The following is a 22,526-nucleotide window of genomic DNA, read 5'->3' on the forward strand; positions in this document are numbered from 1 at the left end:
ACTGAGGTTGACCGAACTCAAGAAAATACAATCGGCAATGAAAGAACAAATCTTTCTCAGTAGAGGGAAAGGAAGCCAATAAAGATGCGCAACCGACAGATGAGCAACAATCGGCTCTAGGTCAACAGCATGCATTGTAACGAGGTTTCCTAGCCTGGGGATCCGAGAGAGAGATCTCGCTGAAGCGTCAGTCCGAGGCTTCTTCTTCAACAACACGATCTCGTGCCGTGCGCTCGCGGTGTGAATGCCTCCGAAACTCATCTTCCACTTTACAATTACCCCCTCTTCCTCTTTACAATATATGACGTCGAGAATATCATTTGAAGCAGACGACCCAAAAGAGATATTATTTATCAGCGACAGAATAATGTCGGTAGTAGAAATCACATGTTGGTTACGTGGCGATAGTAAGCATTCAAACGGTTTATACAAGACTCTGTCATCGGCTTCCGGAACGCAATAAACACACGAAAAGTATTTTCTTTCACTTTGATCCAAAAAATAAAAGCAACTTTCATGTTCTGCAAACTGGTTTTTCGGAAGCTAAACTTCACGTGACCAACACAAATACACCGAGTGGATCCTGTTTTCTCAGAAGTTACCGATGTAGTCACGTTAAACAGCCGTTATTTTTTGTTCTCTCATCTTTCGATTCTTTCGTTGCTCTTCCATTCGCACAAGACAGTGACAGCGTTCCGACTAAACGCAGTCGAACGGCCTATGCACCCTCCTTTTCTTCCTGTCCACAAAGCCAATTAAGCACGTACACAAGCATAGCATAGCTTCTTGCACGCACAAATAAAATAGCCGGACGTTATGAATATTGCCGAGAGACAGCAGCGTGCAGAACACAGCAGGCACACGGAAGGCCAGGGACCACACATGCGTATCGGGCGGAACAAAGGAAAAACGCGCCGGAACGCTGCCTAAAAGGCCAATTATCCGAGTCAGTGCCCGCACATTTCTCGGTTCATAAAGCCCCCATAGTCACCTTCCCGTAACCTATATAACCACAGTAATTGTACCGTTAGCAGCGCTGCCGTAACTGAACCTCGACAACCAGCTAACTCCGCCCACCGATCGTACCTTTGGCGAAAGTGTATTTCTATTTTGTGTATTAAGCATTTGCCTTGCTGTGCTGTTCTTGAACAATATGAATCTCCTAGAGACTTTTGAACTGCCTTTTAGAGGCGGTGAAATGGCATAAAGAGGTCACCGTATCGTCATAGAAAAATCCACCTCTACAGAAAGCAGGATCGCATAACCTTCATTTCTCTTTCGCTGCATTATAAATTTACCTTTCCTGTTGATACTAGCTCAACGATAAACCATGCGCAACCTCCGTTTTTTTTATTATTCGCTTCAACAAGTGTGAAATTCTAACTTTTCGCAGGATCATCTTGCAATGCAGTCCCTGAGAGGATTGGAGCGGGCCAAGCGCGACTGCAGCGCCAACGGCACCCTGGCGGCGCCGAACTCTACTACAAACGGAACAGTCTTCTCCTTCACCGTGGAGGGTTCCAGCGTGTCAGGTAACGGTCCAGGAGGTCATCACGGTGATGTTACGCGCCAACAAATATGTATTACCAAAAGATTTCCGTCATGTCAGGGATATGTGCATGGGCATCGTGCTCACACAAAGAACAGACGAGATTAAAAAAAAAAAAATGAACTGGCAATCTTCTCGCCAACTGGGCACAAGTTATGCGAAAGGGAAGTAAGTACGCAACGTGGCGTATGACAAAGAGACGTCCCAAAATCCACCAAGGCAAATGCGCCATATTGAAACGGATCATGCTGCTGGGTACTTTAGCAGCAATCTCGGGCACCAACAGCGAATGTCCTTGCTATTGATGTCCTGAGCTATTAGTCTCATTCTCGCTTTCGCCGTAACAATGTTGTGCTTCGCTGCAATGATCTCGACATGAACCATTTAGCCGATTAAAGGTCTTCATTGCAGACATTGCACGGATGATAAATGTATGCAGCTACTTCAATGTGCGGCAGAAGGAAAAAGTACCAAATAATTATAATTTAGTAATGTGTGGAAATAATGAACATGCACATTCATATGCTGGTATAGGCGGTATATTCTAATCAAACACAACATTCCGGTGACTCGTGTCTGCTAAATGAGGTTTCCTTTTGCAACACGTTATGATGCCACGCACCACTCGGTGTCTGTTCCATCTAACAGTTAAGATTTGTTTTTGGAAGCGCGTGAATTGCGATTGGTGTGCTCTTCCTAGTATTTGATGTCCTGTTTTAGAATAAAAATGAAGCAATCAAAATTAATTGTATGCAGTATTAGTGCAATACTGTGTCAGAAAGCTGTATACAAAGCTGCCTTATTCGATCAAGGATTAAGAGCCTTTCTTGGTACTGTATTCTGGCGACCGATGATACCTATAGATGCCCCTGACTGGTTTTCTGTATGTTCAGGTGGCTATTGTGCAACTGCCGTAGTTGTCGAGGTTCTCCTCCTTGCATTTATTTCTAAAGCCAGGCGCCCTCTGCCGGCGATCGCGAATAGCCCTTTTTCACCGAGGGTGAGGGAAGTGAAGGCGGCACGAGGTATTGAGCCGTGATTACGTAGTAATTCCCGCACGTGCCTCGTCCAAGTGCCGTCACCGGGTGGGACGCACGCTCGAAAAGCGCTCCCCAACGCTCCGAGACTCGTTTGCCCGCGTCACGGCGCCGGGAGTTGACATTCCGCAAACGAAGACATGCATACGAAGACACAAACCAATGACGTTTACGCTAGATGTCACTGAACTTCCATATATACCGCAGATTTTGTCACTTACTTTATAAATGCGCAAATTTTCTTGACCATTGTACCGAATGCCATTATACAGGATAAAACACTGCGCTGTGTTTTAAGATCCCAGCGACCGTAAATAAGCGTTATCAAGCGGTCGTGTGATGCGCACAACAATCCGAGCATCCACGTTACATTACCGGATGCATCCAAACCCATCAGCGAATGATACGAGCCACTGGCCGACCTTAATGTCGCGCCACTTTCACATACTTTCGTATAAAAATTAACTGCTGCAGTACACCGTTCCGGGCTGTGCCTAACAATTTCTTGCCGCACATATTACATGTGCTAGTTAAGTTACACGCTTCAAATGAAGGGCTTGGTGAATACATCTCCCTGACGTTGCGTTAAGCATGGCAATCTACGTGGAATACGCAAACACCCAGACAGAGATACAATACTAGCAGAAAGAACTTTATTATGCATCCAAACATTTACTCGCAAACACTTCACTCGTGGGACTAAAATACTTCCGCATTGGTGCACTAAGGAGTCTTAAGTGTCTCGGCAGATTTTATTTTTGTTTGAAGCTACCTTAAAAAAATTCTTATTATAAATTTTAGTACCCCTTTTAGCAGCGACCTCACAGTTGGTCCAAAATGACATCCCTGTTGCCGGTTCTTGTTTGTCAAGTAAACAAGCTGCCTATAACGTAACTCCAAAACTATCGAACTTGCATTGCTATATCTCCTGTTCGCTTCCTAGGTGCTTGGAACCAATAAATAATTGCACTTGTATGTGGATTTAAAGGTCAAAAACAAAACTGAATGCAGATAGGTATCGAATGACAGCAGTGCACAATACAGTGTAAAACATGTGTGCTAAATTGCAGGAATTTTTACAGGACATTTCTGTTTCCATTCAGAACACATCTGTTTGTACATTTTGTCAAACCACGTTAACAAAAAAAAAAAAAAAGAACCTCAATTCTCGATTTTCCCGCCAAAATCTTGGTAGGAAGACGGAGGTACAGAGGTCGTCTCTTCGATTTCATACCGCAAACTGATTCTTACTTCAGTAGGAAATGCATGCTCAGTCGCAAGCGAAATGGTATAGCACCCACGAAAGCGTTATCCGATGAACGGTGGCGTAACAATTTTGGTATGAAAAGAAGATAAATTGTGGTGGCACAATGAGGCCCATTAGTGGGGCTTATGACCATATAGTTAGGACAAAGGAGAGGCTGCGCGTTGTACAGTGAAGTCCGTTATGCATACCGTTGTTCTACCCGTCGTTTGGGTGGCTAGAGAACTGCTGTTGCAAGGTTAGCTATGTGGGTGTCATAGAGCGTTGCCAACACCAGCATACAGATTTTCATCAAATAGGCTAGCATACAGAAAGTGGAGCCATGTGTAATTTCTGATTTCTTTTTTTTTTTTTTTTTTTTTTTTTTTACAGGCAGGAACACATGCTAGATACCAGGGTAATGAAAAGAGAGAACTATATACTTCAAGGGTATTTTTTGTTATCTTCAACAAAAAACCTGGAAATTGAGAAAAAGGTAAAAAACAGAAAACGTAGTATAACATCAATTTACAAAAAAAAAAAAAATCTGTTTCTGTTGTGAACAGGAAAAAAAAAAGAAACCTGTGTAATCACAGAAAAAATAAAAACAGAAAGCAGCAGAAAAGAATATTTTTGTATTTTCGACAAAATTTCTGACAATGTATGCACCGGGAGTCACAAATGTGCCAATATGCATCGAGCTAGAAAAAACCGCAGTTTAGTAGCATGACTCCCTTTTCAACAGCTGCAGTTGCACGAACAGTACCAGCGGAGTGACGTTGCGCTGAAGGGCTCAATCGGGACGGGGTCGCAAACCAGCTTTGAAAGCTCCACGAAAACAAGCAGCCGCTAAGAATACAGTATACTCTCTAACATAAATAAACACAATCAATCAATCAATCAATCAATCAATCAATCAATCAATCAATCAATCAATCAATCAATCAATCAATCAATCTACCGATTATTTGGGTGCGTCAGCAGTCTAGAGGCTTTAAATTTTCGTGATACACAAAAGCCGTTCATCGCACTTCGCTTTCAAAGGAAAAAGACGCAGTGTATCTTAGTTAGCGGAAAAGGCCGTCCTTTATAAAGTTTTCCTCATCCTTACATCGCCAAAACTAGGCGCCAACTTTAGCGCCTTTGTCTGAGGTCGCACTGCTTTGGTGCTACAGAGGAAATTCCGGCGGAGGTTTGATTTCTGAAAGTCACTGATTATAAATGGCGTAACTTTCCTCGCTTTTAATAAACTGCTGTTCTTTGGAATTTTCAGGCAGTTTCGTTTTAAGTTAAAATGCTTAGTAATGCGAGAAAAAAATGGAGACTGCACCCCTTTACAGGAAAATAAACTCCGCTCATATGTCTGCATATGCGAAACGTGGGGAATGATGAAAGTAAAACTCAAAGAATATGTAACATGATAGTCAGCTTCTTCCCTCTCGTGGCCCCCACAAGCGCGCCGTACTTACTCCTTTGTTCTCGTCGTTCTTCATTATGTCGCCTATCTCAGGCCTAAAATTCGCCTCACGCCCACTTGTACTGTCCTGCAGCTCGAAAAACTTCCTATCCAACTGACTGCATGCTCGGGGAAGCTATTGTCGGTCACGGTTTTTTCTTCCAAGGAACCCTTTGTCACAGTCGATGAAAGAAAAACGTCTTCCGCAGTGAGAGCCGCCTTTTTGGCCATTTCTTTTTTTTTTTTTGTTATCCGACTTGGAATGCTATGAGCGCTCTAAGAACAAACTCTAGACCACGTCCATAACATCTAGAGCGCGAAAACGTGGAGAGGAAACCGGAAAATAAAGTTCTTTCTTGGCCCGTATACGCTGGCGAAGTTTCATTTGATTCAGTCCGGAAGTCGAACTTTCAAGCGGGCGGTTAGCGGGAGCCTTTTGTTCAAAGCCCCTGAATTACAAACCTCGTTTAACGCCACTAGGATGCTTCTTTTGTCACGAGCAGGCACCGACCCCCTTCTGCCAAGGTTAAGGCCACCTATTTCCTGTGGGCTAGGCATGATAAATCACACCAAGTGAGAGCTGACAAGCACTTCAGGAAACAGGGACTAGGAGCAGAAAGAAGGTGGCTGTCGTACCATGTTGGCAAGACATCCCCAAAGCCTAGAGAAAATATGACACCGTTTTTACTATATGAAGTCTTTACTTCTCACTCGTTATTGCGTCATTCTCTACCAAACGTACCAAAGTTAGCGCTCGACCCACTACGATCTTTTCAATAAACTTTGAGGCTATATATTTAACCACCCAAACTAATTTTTCTTAATAAATTTTGGGAAAAAAAGTTTTCTCATGTGACACCCCTTCAAATCTCTCACAGGAGCGAAAAGTTGGTGTCAGTAAAAAACTGCACAAAATCAAATATATCTTTTTTGCACTTGGAATAATTTTTAGACGTAATGAATGTGCATTGATGTTTTCTTTCGTACAGAAATAAAAAACTGTTATGCAAAATTGTTGTGTTGTTTAAGTTTATTATTTCTTCACCCAAAACCGTTCCAGCTATTTTTTATATTCTTTCACAACATTGGCGAGCAACAAATTATATACTATCTCATTAAATTGTTTAATCTGTAATACAGTGCAATATTTTTCAGAAAAGAAATTACAAACTTAGAAAAAAGTCTGTTGGGCCGCGTTTTGGGGCATAAGTTTCGTACGTAGACGTATCTAGTAAAAATATAAATTATAGCTCAATTCATAGCTAGCATGACTTAAAGTTTGCTCAACCATTTTTACCTTCTTGTTTTAAGAAAGAAAATAGTTTTTTTTTTAATTTTCACGCTGCACCTCGAGTCATGGTTGCCCCGTACTGCCACTGCACTGTAGAACACGGCCTTGGCACCGATCACAATTTTACGTTGGGCTTACACAACGAATGGCACGGAAAAGAGCATGAAGTGATTCGCGAGGGCCACCTCTGCGGTCTGCGTTCTCCTGCCCCTGAGAGCCGACGCAATTCGACTTACTCCCAAATTTTTTAACGGAAATTGTTCACTAATAAAGAAGGTGAAAAACAGTATTATTTCTTCCAAATACAGAATAAATCTATTTTTACTTATCAGTGGAGCAAGCAGCGTAGTCAAGTGTCTTATTGCAATTTTGCCCCAGTAAATATTGAGCGCCTGCAATGCTTTGAATAATATCAGTCGATATAATACTTTCAAGAATATTTACTCTGAGCATTCTTGGTTTCGAAGAATTGATACCCCCTCCTCCCTCGCCGTCTCAATGCTTCACGCCATCTTCGTGTTTCACGCCGCAATCCGATCGAAACAAAACCAAGGGTGGAAGAACAACTGTCTCATTGCTTTTGCGGTTATCAAAGCAGTTGTTTTCATTGATGATGGGAAGAGAGGTGTGCCGTTAGCACTTGGTTTATTAGTGAAAACTGCTTTGTAGTTGAGTAAGACGTAGTTTTAGCAGAAATAGTATTGACGTTTGAAAAGTGGTGACGACAGAATTTGTTTCCCTACGTCATGCGTACTCAGCCACTGCGATTAGGACGTCGAGCACCCGTGGTGACGTGGACCGATTTTGATTTTACAGCAAGCCAACAAACAGGCTTCATTGACATCGACACAGAGTCCCCTGGAGCACGCTTATTTATTTAGTGTTCGCTGTAGCGCGCTTCTCAAACAGCGTGTGACTCTTGGGAATCGGAGAAATCACGCTGAGCAGTGCAGTGGCGGTACGGGGCACCATGGCTCGATATGTAGCAGTGAATTACAAAAACACTTTTCTCGCTTAAAACAAAAAAGGCTGCGATAAAAATCGCTGAACGAAATTCGAATGCAACTAGTTGTCACTTGGGCTATAATTTACATTTTTACTGGCAACGGCTCCGCGCGAAATGCATGTCCGACACGGCTGCACAGCGCGCTTTGTTTTTCAGTTTGACATTTTGTTTTCGATATACTGTGTTCTATATTATAGAAGCATTCCATAAACATTATATTTTCTATACATACTATAGAAAATTGGCAAGACATGCAATGCTGCTCGGCAATGTTGCGCAAAAGGTATAAAAACACAGCAAAAACGTTGTTCTTTAGTTTATGAAAAAAATAAACGAAATAAAACAAACTACATCTTTGCGCTACAAATGTTTTTTGCGATGAAAATTCTCAGTGCTCAATAATTATCTGTAAAGAATTTTAAAGCGCAAAAATAAACTACTTGACGTTTTTTTTTTTGAAAACTCTCTAGTGTGACCAACATTTGTTCTCCTCTGAGAAATTTAAAGGGCTGTCAAATGAGTAGGAAATGTTTTCTCCAAAGTTATTAACGACAATTACTATAACCGGTTAAATAAAGAACCAATCATTTTATCAACAGGACTGTACGGGGTCGAACGCGAACTGTGGTACGTTTGGCATGGAATGACCCTATTATGAGGAGCGGCTTTAATGAAGAGCAAAATGTTTTGAAAGCTGAGGGCGAGCGTTCTGCTTACCTTATACAGATTTAGAGCGTCGAGCTCTGCGCTAAAGACCTAAGAACAAAACCATACAGCCGGCTTATGTTAAAAAAAAAAAAAAGAGAGAGTATGAAGTGTTTTCCCGCCACAGACAAACTGTAAAAGCCGAGAAAAGACTGAAAAATAAACTGACGAGACACACTTAAAAATCTCCTTTGATAGAAATTCTTGTCGGTCTATCTGCCGTGGGCTGAATTGAATCCGCGGTTTGAAGGAAAGCCTACTATGGCCCTTAGTGAGGGCTTAGTGAGGGCTTAGTGGCAGGAAAGTCAGACGGTTCAGAGCAGAACTTTGGACATTGACCTTTGGCCGCAACAAAAAAAAAAAAGATAAAAAAATAAATTTAAAAAGTAAGCACCGGGTAGAGAATAAAGATTGTGCCTAAAAGGAAACGATGTAATCGGTGTGACCTCAGAAAAAAAGGCCTGTGACATCTCCTATGCGTGAGAGGGAAGGATGATATTCTTTGGAGTTATTAATTTGATTTATTTTTAGGAGGATATCAGTAAGTTTTGCTAGAGGAAGAGGAGGCAAGGTTTCTATTTGAGACCTTATGTGAAAGGTAAGTTGGCGGCAGAAGGGAGGGGGAGGGGGGGGGGGGGGAGGCTACGAGCGTACTTTGCATACTGTCTTATGAAAATTGAATTTCCACGTCAGCCTCTGAACGCTAATGTTCCGAAAGGATACCGTAGTTCTCATTCTACCAACCCGCTCCATACGCATTAAATTTTAATATAAAGTATGCTTCCCGTTTCGCACGTTCGTGGACACCCAGAAGCCCTTTCTTGGCAAGAAAACTCAGTCTGTCTAGTCGTGACTTTTTGGCGAAGGTATTTCGACAGAGTAAAGCAGGGATAGATGTGGTGTGTGCGTCGTGGCTGTTAAATCTAATTCGACGATAGTTGTGGGTCTGACCAGTGCTGCGTTTGACACATGACAAACTCGAAAATATACTGCATTGCATTACTAGTCTGGTAACTGAAATTTCATGAATGGTTTGTTTGAAAACAGGGTTTGCACTTTGGTCCACCTTCGCTGCTGCATATGCCTGCAAACTTGGCCCCGATTCTTTCCGCACTCTAAGCAGCCTATAGGCCGTGGTACCAAAAGTAGCGTGAGTGTTATGGTTATTTTTTAGTTTTTGGCCGCCTGCAGGTATCCAATGCAACCGCTGAGAAATTTTAAGAGAGACCGTCATTGTGTTCGATGATGTTGAAACATTTTTTAAAATATATTTTGTTTTACTTCTGGAAAGTTGTTTGCGAAAGTTTAGGTGAGTTTGCAGCGATGTTCGTCTGGAATTACTGACCGATGTTTCCATAAGGCTGCATTATGATATATCGATTTTGTATTTGTAATGGCATCACCCTTATCAAGACCGATTACATTGGTGTTTAGAGATATCTCGGAAATGGTAAATATGTCCCGCACAATCTTCTGAATATGTTCAGATTCGTTGAACCTGATGGCGTAGGAGCATATGATTGAAGTCTTGCAGCGGCGTTAAACGGCAACTATTGAAATGAAGATTATGTGCCCTTGCTTGTTAGTGGGTCTTCTGTTGATATCGGTAATTAAGACATTCTCCTCATATCGAATTAAGCTGTCCTGGGAGCTAAACAGTTATGGGGTAGGGAAGAGACACAGCAAGGCATGCGGACGGAGGGACAGGCAGGGACGAGCGCCCGTTTTTTTATATCTGTTTGTCGACTTTGATTGCCCATCGCCAATTCATCGTCAATAATTACCTTCTCTTACCAATAGCGTGAAGATTAAATTCCTCGCTCCTTGTGTAACATGCATTCTTTCTCTTTCCCCTCTCAGGGAGCTTCTGCCCGCGGGTGTGGGACGGCATCCTGTGCTGGGAGAGCGTTCCGGCCAACACGACGGCCCGCGCACCGTGTCCGCCATACCTGCATGGCTTCGACACGAGCCGTACGTGCACGCGTTCTCTTTTTTGCTCTGGCGTTTCCACAGGCTAACATTGGGCGTCATCTGTCAAACGTAAATGCAGTAACCAAAAGGCAAATGGCATTGGCAGAACGATTCAAGTAGGAATTCCGCGTCATTCGGGGCCCTAGGTTGGCTGTCTCGACCCACATCGGTGGCTTGTGAGTTCGGCTCTGCCACACAGACTCACTATACGGAAAAGCAGAAAACATTCAGTGCAATATGTATAGTTCATGTAGCACAAGCGTCGATGTATGTTGTGAACTCGTAGCGTTTCATCAGCGTCACTGATTTATTTGTTTGCCGCGAATTTATCATCCTTCGTCTTATAAATAGTGGGCGCCTGCTTATATATGTTGAAAACTCTCAGCTTTCTATCATCGTGCCTGGTTTCTTAGTTTCACGTGAATTTATCATCATTCATCTTACAAATCGGGGCATTTTGAAAACTCCCAGCTTTTCCTCAGCGTACTTGATTTCTTGTTTTCACGAGAATCTATCAGCATTCATCAAAGAAATATCGGGTGTGCTTACGCTATGAGAAATGAAAAAAAAAATTGTATATATATATATATATATATATATATATATTTATATATATATATATATATATATATATATATATATATATATAAAGTGAGCCACAGGCAGATTTTTCAATCAATACTAATGTTAATTTTTTTTTCTGAATATATATGTGTTGGTTCTACGAGTAACAGAAATACAGAAACATGCATTGAATCATTTTAGTCTTCGGTGGTGCACGCAATCATGTATATTTAGAAAGAAAAATTAACATTAGTATTGATTGAAAAATCTGCCCCTGCCACTTTCTTGGGTATTAATGTTGTCTGTACACAAACCTTGAGAGTGTTCACCAGCGCCTCCCTCAACTAGTAGCAGGGCGGACAGCAGCCGATGTAGCTCAGTTGGAAGAGCACCGGACACGATATGCGGAAATCGTGGGTTCGGTTCCCACCACCGGCACGTTATATTTCCTTCTACTTTGTGTTTGCTTATCTTTCCCCTCAACACATTACATTACTAATTTATGTGATTATGAAGTACAAATTGAAAACAAAAGACAAAGTACAATCCCCAATGCTTTCCTTGGCCTCGCCGACTGTTGGCTTCTTTCCATTATATATATATATATATATATATATATATATATATATATATATATATATATATATATATATATATATTTAGGCAGTGAGCCACAGGCAGATTTTTCAGTCAATACTAATGTTAATTTTTGTTTCTGAATACATATGATTGCGTGCACTACCGAAGACTAAAATGATTCAATGCATGTTTCTGTATTTTTGTTACTCGCAGAACTAACACATCAAATATTTCTGCAGTTTGTAGGAACTTTTGTATATTTGTGTAACATACTGATCATTTATTTCGTTTCGTTGAAAAGGGAAGAATTCGTTTTCTTGAGGCCGGAATGTGCTAAATAAGGCCAAAAATAATGGTTTTAAACAGAAATGACAAGTAGTGCCTGAGCGAGTTAAACAGAACAGGTGATCAAACTTAACCCGGGGTCTACTAGTGTATGGCAGACCCCAACCCACGGGCAGCTTCGGACGAGTGAGTCGGCTGAATGGTAGGCCAGCTACTTCCTTCGCAGCATTAAAAATTTCTTTTTAAAAATAAACGGGATGCTCGAAAACTTGACAATCATGTTAAAAGTTGATTTTATTTATTTTTTTTTTTTTTGCTAGAAAGAAAATCTACTTTCTCTCGATAAACGGGCGTCTGTAAGCCTTGACGTTAGAAAATCTACAAAGATCGCTCACCGTCTGGAAGTAAGCAGAGTAACTGAAATATATAGCTTCACGAAACTGGTTAAGACAATAAAAAGATTCTTACAAAAGAAGCTTGGGGAGGTTATAGAGATCCTGTCCTCAGAAGGATGACAAGCAGGCATGGTACAGCCGCCACATTCTACACCAGGGAAAGCTGAAGAAAGGAGAGGATGAAAAAATACAAGTATAGTGTAGCTTCATAATGATGGTTTAACAGAGCAACACACAGACCAAGAAAGAGACAAGACACACGAACCAGTGCTGGTTCATGTGTCTCGTCTCTTTTATTGTCTTGGTCTGTGTCTGTTTTGCACTGTTAAACCACCATTATGAAGCAATACCAACTAGCCCGATCTGCAGTTCTTTGGTAGCTCACGCTCTCGCAATAAAATATCGGATGCAGAAGATATATTTGTAACCGTAAATTCAATTTGACAGTCGTGTACACGCACACACATTCCATACATTGACCACAACACGGTAAGCTTGAAGACCTTATACGTATACGAGAAGAAAATGTATAGAAGAAAGCAGTCAACACAAGAAACAAGCTCAGCTATCACCTACAGTGGTTTGAGCACCCGTCTCATGTGCTGGAAGTGCGCCGTTCTATCCGTGCAGTAGAGCGAGCGGATATCCATCGGCTACACAACGGGTAATGGCTTTCCAGTATCCTAGTGCTGGACTTAAGTGCAGTGAAATACTTGCAAAATGAGCCTTTCCTCTTTGTGTAAACTAAAAATGTTGTGTCATGGAGCTTTTTTGGACGAAACTGTCTTTCCGGCATTAAAATTCATCGGCATCATCAAATATTACCACACGAAAATTAATTTTTGGCTGGAGAAATACTCCTCCTCCTCCTCCCCGGCGCTTGTTTGGACAAAAGTGTTTTTCCGGCATTCAAATACATCGGCATCCTCAAATATAATTGCATACGAAACATAACTTTTGGATAGAGAAATAACCCCCCCCCCCCCCCCCCCCCCCCGCCAAACACGCACACTCTATATATAAAATGAAATGGGTGATCGCAGGTCATAGAGAAGTTTGCAAGGCAACTAGTGAAACTTTATTAACTGCGTCTTATAAACTACAACACAAAAGGCATAATTTAATTCCGAAGCCAAAAGGAATAGTGGGCTGAGTGTGAAATAATAGTCTGGGATTGTGCAACTTGAAGGCCCATTTATTGGACTTTTTTTGTCTTTTTTTTTTAACAAGGTTTTCTACCCATTGATTCAAACTCTTTACGTGTCAGCATCGAGACGGAAGATTGGCTGTCGCTGCTGTGAAGCGAATGACGCGTAGCGTGGCCCCTGGGAACCGAGCCGAAAATGCAGGGCGACGCACGATGTTTCATGCGAAATTATCCGATGGTCACCGAACCTGTAACTCATTTTTTTTTTGTGCATTCGCAAGCTAATAAAACCTGTTTTTTTATTTTTGGGACAAGTGGTTTCTTTACTAGTACTTGTGAGCGGGCTAGTTGGCTACACGACTCTATCATCTGTGCTAACGTCTGGGTTTAATTTTCTTGAGTGTGTATTGTTTTTTTTGTGTATAACTATGCAGCGCCGGAGGTCGTCGGTTTCTTTACGATCGGTATGCTGCAATCTATCGATCTACGGTAACTGCAGTTTGACTAGTAGCACTTACAGGTGTTCGTGAAACCTGCCCTTCAGTTAGTTCAGCCTGTGAGATGAATTGATAGTCTGAGATAAGTGTGCAATTATATCGTTGCGAGGGAGAGTGCAGAGCAAGCACCTCCCAGACATTGTGGTCTGTTTATCGCATGTTCTACGCATTTGCCTACGCAGGAACAGCGAGCAAGCTGTGCACTGAAAACGGCACGTGGTACTTCAGCCCCCAGCATGGGCAACCCTGGACAAACTACTCCCAGTGCATCATTGGAAGAACGTCGGACAGCCTCACCATGTTCGAGGTGAGTCCGTGCACCTTGCATATATGGCTGTGGCTAATTCCATTCGGGTCTTGAATACAGGCGTTTTTTCTTGTAATTGCTGCTAGTTAGAAAAACCATCAGTAGAGCCAGACTTGTCGGCTAACCGCACTAATCAGCGAAATTCGTTATACCATTAGTTTTATCATATAGTTCTTCCTTATTCCGTGCAGCCACCGTCAAGTCGAGCGTTCCACTACCTCGGCATATTTACCTTCCCCTTCCATAGTGAACAGCAGGATCTTCCTGTAGCAGCCAGCTTCCGGTTGCGCAATCCTCCGTCTCCTTTCACCTTTTTCGTCTCTTTCCTGTCGCACTTTCTTTCTTTGTGTCGTCTTTTGTAAAAGCATAGAGAGAGTTTATCGCCCTTCAGTTCGCTTTCTGCCTGTCGACTAAGGTGACCATTAACTTTATTCAGCGAGTAATTAAACCTATATTAGCTGTCATAGGCTCCACGTTAGAGTGCAGGGACCTATAAATAAATAAACCCTACAGCTTTTGCATATAAGCAATTGTGGTCTATCTCGTCGAGAAAATGAATCGGTGCCAAGAGAAGAAATGTGCTCGTGGAGATGCGTTGTGCATTCTTGGGTGCGTCACAGGTCAGCAGCCACCCGCAGTTAGGCCTAGGCTGATGAATCACGTAGGAACACTGGAGAGGCAATTCATTAGAACCTGTGAGAACTTATCTCTATTCAGCCACTCATCGATGCCACAAAATCAGCATCTGCGATGCACTGAAGTTCAGTCAATGCAAAGATAAGTAGTAGACATCAATAAGAAACAGTCAATTTTTAGGTAACCGTAGGAAAAACGAGAAATATTATTGTAGTGCAGATAAAAAATAATTGACCCTAATATGAACACCTTTTTTTCGGTGCAGTACGTCACGATGTAGGTAATATATTCCTTCTTAATGATCGAAACTACAAAGCAATACACTATTGCTTCCAAAGAAAAATATAATTCGTTCTACACGAGTTCACAGAATTACGAACTTGAGTCAGAAACAGAGGACATAAAAAGTATAGCATATATGAACCTTTTTTGCGTTGCTATATCTGAAACCAATATCGAAATCTACAGAACTCATATCAAAGTTTGGACTGAAGGGAAAAAATCTACCACTCGCGCAAAGCGCTTTGAACTATTGTGCAGTTCACAACCAAGGTCGTCTCTGAGCCGCCTTAGATAAAACACGATCCGTCGCACTGTTGGCGGCAATCGGTAAGAACATGCCCGGTTACTTCAGAGATACTCGAGACGGCGAATTTCATTATCAATGACGAAAACTAGAGTTACAGACGAGCAACTACCGATAGCACAGGCTGGGCAGAGCAGTTATTTCTGCATGAACAACAACCAGACGAAAGAATGTCGTTGTTGTTCCGAAAACTGTGGCTTGCATCTACACGGTCAAGAGTCGATGTTGCGAAAACGCGAGTACACCGCCGCTGCTGGCAACTGTCGATGGAAGACGAGGCGCCGTCTGTTTCTTTTTAGCAGCGCACAAGATCATATTACTTCAAAAAAATTGGCTAAAATCACAAAGGGCCATTTTGTGACATTAAATTCTTAAATTACTAAATTCTTAAATTTAGTAATTTGAGTTGACTGATTTGTGGCATAAAAGCGGAAAAGTAAACCAAGGAGAGGTGTTTACCTGTCCGGTTCCGAGTAATAAAAAAATTACTGAAGTTTCCGTTTGCAAGATGGGCGAGTTCCACTGTAGCAATTGTTAAGATTTTAGAGAGGTGTGAAAAGAAAGCAAGTAGGAAAAAAATCCAAACCTAAAGGCTCCCCCCCACCATCCCGTTTCAAAGAGGATACTCTCAGTATCAAATCATCAATCTCTGATGTCAGTTTCATTCGCATGAGATTCGCGATGGTTTTTCCTTCATTTCTACAGTGATTTCAGGACACTTTCAGTAGATATTGTCGAGAACAGAGTCAACAGTGCCAAAATAGTGATTTGAACATCTACCTGTAATGCGGGAGGTTCACGGTTAGATACCGACTGATGCCTGGCGCCCGCAGATGATAACCGAGTTCAGGTTATGGCATTTCTTGCTTTCCGGCTTCTTTGCAGTTATTTGATTAGGAAATGGGTATTTGAGTAGACAAAAATACTATTCGCCGTGGCAGGCAGTGTTTTGTCAAGCTTCTTCAGAAGTGTTGAAAGTCCGTCCGGTCATAAATATCTTGCTATTCCAGTTAGATTCACTGTAGAACTAATTCAGTAGTTATTCTTCCGGCGTGTTTCATATTGGTTCCCGCTCAGAAATGTGAACAGAACTGAACGTAAGGTAAGCGTATCTCCTACTTTACAAGCTCGTATTTTACTTTGTGCAAAGTTTTCGCACAATGACATAGTTACTGTGTGCTTCGTCTAGTTCCAAGTCTGGTGTTCGACCTGACCCCTGTGTTTTCAGTTTAATTACGTCTTTGAATTGTACGGTTGCCTATGCAGAGTTTTGCTTCTTTTTTGTTTTTCAGCCGCACCTTCCGACGATCAAGCTCATCTCGAAGATTGGATACACCGTGTCTTTCATCAGCCTAATCATTGCCTTCGCCATCCTAGCTTCTGTGAAGTACGCTGCCCTTTCAATAATATGTGTTTTTTATCATGGGTATGGTCATTAAGTCCGTCCCTTTGTTACTTGCCGAGAAAAAGGTTTGCTCAGCGTAGGCGGCGTATACGTCATCCATATTCTCTGCGCACGGTGATTGTACCACATCTCAGTTCTGCCAGCAGTCTGTGGCTGAAATATTTATAAGCATTATAGAAAATCGAGGGCCCGCTGCCATCTTTCGTTTTCATTCTCTTTTATATGTCAGGAACAAAGGTGCCGACAGAAAGTAAGCGATCCCAGTTGTGCAAAGAAACGCAGTAGTTCTTTTTTTTTTTAATCATACTTACAAAAGGTGGCAAATGTTCCTTTAAAAATACAAGTTAAGATTATAGCTGAAGAAAATATAAAATATTCTCGAATCTGAATTTTCATCCAATAATAATATGCAAAGTTACATGGTAGAAACCTTTTTGTATCTTGGAATTTCTAACGAAAGAAATTGCAAACATTTCTAAAAAATTAGAACGCTCAAAATGGGCACTTTTCTCTACAGTAGTGAGACAAGATGGAGAAAGGCGCTTTCACGTTGAAAATTTTGCTCGATATGTATAGACCATTTATTACCGCCAATAAAAATTTGCACTTCTGTGCGGACTTTTTCTTAATTCCGTGGTGAAATCTAACAGAAGTTTAAGCATTGCGAAACACTGTCACCTTTATTTATATTTAAAACATTTTAGTTAAACGTTTTATAAAATTCATTAAGTCTGTGTAATTATATAGCAGCAATGAAGTATTGCCTTATTTTTCTTTAAATGTAAGCATAAATGCATCATGAAAATGGTATTAAGTATTTTTCGTTTGAAAGGCAAGATTCTTGAGTTCGACTTCGCACCGACTACATAAGATTTCATTATATTTAATGCAGACGCGGAATTTCAGAAAGCATTTAGTGAGTGTGTTCTCTCCTTGTTAGCTTCGTTAATATCTGAAAACATGAATAAGCCGCTCAGTACACTAATGTATGTACGCAACACACTCACAAAACACGCTGTAGATTTTATCCTTGAGTAAATGATTGAACGCTTTATGTGAAGTCGGTATTTGTAAAAACACAGTTTTCTGGCAAAATTTAAAGTACTGCCACAATGTTACTCTTTGCTCATGCGTTATGCTTGAGCACATTAAGGTTGGTCCCAGATCACTAATGTTAAGTTCATTCTTTATGTCATTTCACGATTTGTTGCTCTGACTATAAGGTGTGTTCAGCATACGAGTGAATAATTGCTGCCCATCTGTTTTGCAGCGCATCCTGACGTGAACTGAGTAGATCTCACAAACAATTTTTTTCTCACATAATACCTTTCATCCAACCGCTTGAGCTTCTCACCAATGTTGAGTACGGAAATAAAAAACACTTGTGGCTGATCTTTCCTCTCTGTTTAATGCATATGAAGGCGACGCCCTGCTTTCAGGCAGGTCACTGAGATTTCACTGCGCACATCTGAATTCAGCCGTATCTACTTAAAGGGCTAAGCCGACTCAGATATGTCCCAGTATCGAGTACAGTTCCGGCTTTGGCCCAAATAACGTCGGCATTGGCTGCTATGCCCAGTCTCCTTAGCGAGAAAAGCCTTGAACTTCGGACTCGCGCGACTTCTTCCTACTTTGTGAATGCAGATACCAAGAAGGAATATCTTATTCACACAGGTCATTTTATAAAGTCCCCCCTTCTACGTCAGCAAGCTGAGTTCAATAAAAAGTGGGCAAAAGTGACGGTAAATAGCGCTGCCTCTCTTCCTCAGCGTTGACTCCTTGATATATTTTCCCAGTGTTCAATTCCAATTTCCCTGCACCCATACCGTTTTTCCTGTCTCGGTGCAGGCGCCTACGCTGTCCACGCAACAACCTGCACCTGCACCTCTTTCTGTCCTTCATCCTGAGGGCTCTGGCGGTGCTCGTCAAAGACGCCATTTTTGTCGACGGTATCGGGCTCAGCCCCGACATGGACTTCAGCCAAAACGTGAGCCGGGTTGAGATGCGCTGCAGCGCAGGCATTCGAAAGGCCCCCAATTGAGAAAAGTGATGGCACCTGACAGACCTCAGCTGTGAGGTTGATCCTCTTAATAGGAGCAAAGATCAAGAAGTGTAGCCGTTCGTGTGGGTTAACAAAGAATGCGGCAGGAGAGTCTTGATGCTATCCGCGCATCCGATTGCTTAGATAATTGACAGTTAAAACTTGCAAAGACAGTTAGGCCACTATAGGTCGTTGTTCATGCGCGGCTATACAAGAAAATATTTGGTACGCGCAAAAAGCGTTTGTGTAAGGAACCACGCAAGATTAGAGACCGATGCCTAAACACGCGGTTGGGAGGCTGAAGGCCCGCACGTCACTGCACGTGAAGACTGCACGTCAGAGTGGGAGCTTTATAGCCGCTCTAAAGATTATGAGAGACCGCAATTAGAACCTGCTCCCATTTTCCGCCCTTTTCCAACGTTTAAGCGCACTCGACGCTTACGGTTTTTACATCGCTATAGAAGCGCTTGGGAGGAGGACGATGATGCAAACTGCTTAGCTAGAACTAGGCGCTCACCTCCAATAAAACGAAGCAAATGTTTCGGGCACTCAAGGAAACTTGTTATTGCACCCAGATGGGTCTTACGTGAAGTCCTCCGGACGGTCACCTTTGGCTGGACATGCCGCACCACCAATAGTTGAGAAAAATTGCCAGTAAGCAACGATGTTTCGAACAGGTTTAAAAAAATTGTCAGAAAAAAGACGAATCGTAAGAACGGTGAGTTTAAGAAACATGAGAATGTAGGTATTAGAACAGGAAAAAAAAAAAAAAAAGTGCAGGGCAAAATATAGCTAACATGAGAATTATACGCCGTGAACAGTGCTCAAATGCCGATATCGCCGTTCTACAATCTTTCACCAGCCGAGCGCACACTGATCGCTAACAGACCGCTGTGGACACGTCATTAAAGGAAAAACTGTTCAGCTTACCATCATCAAATACTTGTGGCAAAGCACTTTTTTTAAACATTGGGGCATTCAGTAGTTCACTACTGATGCCTGTTGATAAATCCATAATAGAAGTTACAATTTTAGAGTGAGGCTAGCTTTATATACAGACACCCCAGAGGGCACGCACGAACGTGTGGAGCTCATAATCCTGACGCGCACGAGCAATATGCCAGCTGTAGTCCAATAATGCACCTCTGTCATAATAAATGCGTGTTAACCAACTCAAGTTATCCACAAAAACCTGAGCTACAAGTAAGAGTCATAGAATAGACCATCGATAATTAATTTATTATAGTGGGCTGTTACATGCCAGATGGCATCGAAATGATTCGGATGCTCGCAAAAATAAGGCAGCCACTGTTCGCATAAAATATGTCTGGAAGATGCCTTCGTCTCGCAGCGGTTTCCCGGAGTTAAGTTTGCGCCAATGACGACGTATGCTTTGCCTCGCGAACTTTCGTTGTATTGCGCTGAACAGAAATTGTAGTCCCCATTTTCTCGAAGACACAAGCTTGCAAGTTCATCTCATACCGACCACATCTTTGTGCGCTTCGCAGTCTGAAGTCGCGGTCTAATGAGACCTAATCTTCCCTCTATAATGAAACAAGAAGTATCGTAGTAGAGATAATGTAAGCGCAACTCCACGAAAGCCGTCCAATTGTCCGCGGTATTAGCTGCGATCAGACTGTTCCTAGGACACGGACTCCAGGAAAAAAGCCAGCTTTCATTACGTGCCTGGATGAGCGTGCACGGCGCCCCGCGAAGCGAGCCCACGATTCGCCGAAAGCGGGTGTAGTCCCCGCAGCCGGTCGTAGGCTGAGGAGGAGGAGGAGGAGGAGGAGGAGGAGGAGGAGGAGGAGGCGTCGGTGGATCCTCTTCCAAAGTGGCTTAATCGCAAATCAGTGTTTACGCGGCCTGCGTGCGAGTGCGGGGGATCTCGCCTTGTCACGCGCGCTGAACCTATACTACGGGTCGCTAAAGTTGGAAATCGAGGGAAAGAGTAAGGGCCGACCCGTCCGATCACCACGCAGTCTCTGCGTGGGGTCTCTCAATTGAAGAAGAGACGCTAATGGGCGAGTAAATTTTATTTAAAATAAAACGAACAACACACCCCGCTTGAAGAAAAAGTTAGCCGACCGTAGTGCGAAGGCAAAAGCCATTTAATACAGAGATAAAGAAAATGAAAAGGCATAGCATAGCACTTAGGCTAGGCATAGCAGTACATGGGTATGGTTTGAATGGTGTATGCTTCTTCTTGCGCACAGTACATAGACAGTCTCCATTTATCCCTTCTTTATCTCGTTCACTTAACTGTACTTCTCGACATCTCGCTGAGTCGCCTTCATCTCCGCAATTCAGTATGTCTGATCAAAATGTGAAAGTCTCTGCGTTTTTGACCTCTCCTTTTGCTTATTTGTTCAGCCGGAATTCCGCATGATGTGATTATAATATGAAGGAATGTACGACTGAACAGACATTGCTGCGGACGTGCGCAGTGCTGAAGGCTCCGAACTACAATATACAAGACTGTCTAAGTTGAGGTCATTATGACGCAGTGGAATGCTCTACAATCGACCTCTTTATGTGGAAGTAAATAGCTGTAGCGTAATACGATTGGCAAGCGATCATATTCCCCTGCGGGCTGCTCCTTGTTTCTTTCATTTTTATTGTTTCGAAGACATTCGTGTAAAACTTGCTTAGCTTATTGTTTCGCGTTGAGGAACAGTTGGCCTAGAGGGAATTTCGTGCAGCGGGAACTGCGAAGTGTGCCTAAGTATTGGAAGCGACCAGGAAGTCAGTCGAAGGGCTCTCGTGAGAACTGCTTTTGCACAACCCGCGTGTAACAACCCGCGAAGGGGTTGCTGTTTTCGGGAGAATATCTTTTCATAGATGCGCATGCACAGGAAAATAACCTTTCAGATATGCTCATGCGCAGAACGTTGACTGCAAGGTGTTCACCAGCTTCTGGCACTACGTGCTCATGGCCAACTACTGCTGGATCCTGATGGAGGGCCTCTACCTGCACAGCCTCGTCTTCCTGGCCTTCTTCACGGACAGCTCGAGTATACTGAGATACGTGGCCCTCGGTTGGGGTGCGTAAGCTTCGAGCGTTCGCGTCAATCTCAAACAGAAGCTTCCTTTCCCCCGAAGTCTTGGCTGCGGTTTCGATGTGCCCACACAATGCTAGCACGTCAAATGCGGACCAGTTTCGTATTAAGCATCACAACGCGTAATCTCACGTATCATGGCTCATATAGCCTCAACTTAGTCATTTCAATTTTGACATATCCCCTAAGGAGTTCGGTGTGGTCGAAGGTGCGTGGTGTGGTGTGGTGTGGTGTGGTATGGTGTGTGTGTGTGTGTGTGTGTGTGTGTGTGTGTGTGTGTGTGTGTGTGTGTGTGTGTGTGTGTGTGTGTGTGTGTGTGTGTGTGTGTGTGTGTGTGTGTGTGTGTGTGTGTGTGTGTGTGTGTGTGTGTGTGTGTGTGTGTGTGTGTGTGTGTGTGTGTGTGGGCGCGCGCACACACACGCACGCACAACACAGACAGTATTGCATGCATGCGTATGCGTACACACGCACATACACACAGACATAAACACACACACGCACACACACACACACACGCACGCACACACACACACAAATATATATATATATATATATATATATATATATATATATATATATATATATATATATATATATATATATATATATATATATATATGTGCTCCTAGGCTGGGGTACCAATGTTTGCACCCATGAGGTGGTCTCCGGTCACCGACTATGATGCCTCAAATTCTCATCAAATGCGGAGCCGCTTACGTCCGAATAAGCGTGTAATTTAGCACAGAGCTTCTACTCGTGACTTGAGT

At 42.6% G+C, this 22,526-nt stretch overlaps 1 protein-coding gene across 1 annotated transcript in view; it reads left to right on the forward strand.

The window, feature by feature from the left end:
• The first annotated feature begins 1,405 nt into the window (after positions 1–1,405).
• LOC146198276 (parathyroid hormone/parathyroid hormone-related peptide receptor-like) overlaps positions 1,406–22,526 on the forward strand; it is a 32,422-nt gene continuing 11,301 nt past the window's right edge. The window contains exons 1-6 of the mRNA XM_084592581.1: positions 1,406–1,532; positions 10,148–10,258; positions 13,908–14,032; positions 16,547–16,641; positions 18,508–18,646; positions 21,588–21,744. Coding sequence (XP_084448707.1) covers positions 1,406–1,532; positions 10,148–10,258; positions 13,908–14,032; positions 16,547–16,641; positions 18,508–18,646; positions 21,588–21,744 — 754 coding nt within the window. The remainder of the gene's footprint in view (positions 1,533–10,147; positions 10,259–13,907; positions 14,033–16,546; positions 16,642–18,507; positions 18,647–21,587; positions 21,745–22,526) is intronic.

Source organism: Amblyomma maculatum, chromosome 2 (genome assembly GCF_055883805.1).
Source record: "Amblyomma maculatum isolate TAMU_Amacu chromosome 2, ASM5588380v1, whole genome shotgun sequence".
Lineage (NCBI taxonomy): Eukaryota > Metazoa > Arthropoda > Arachnida > Ixodida > Ixodidae > Amblyomma > Amblyomma maculatum.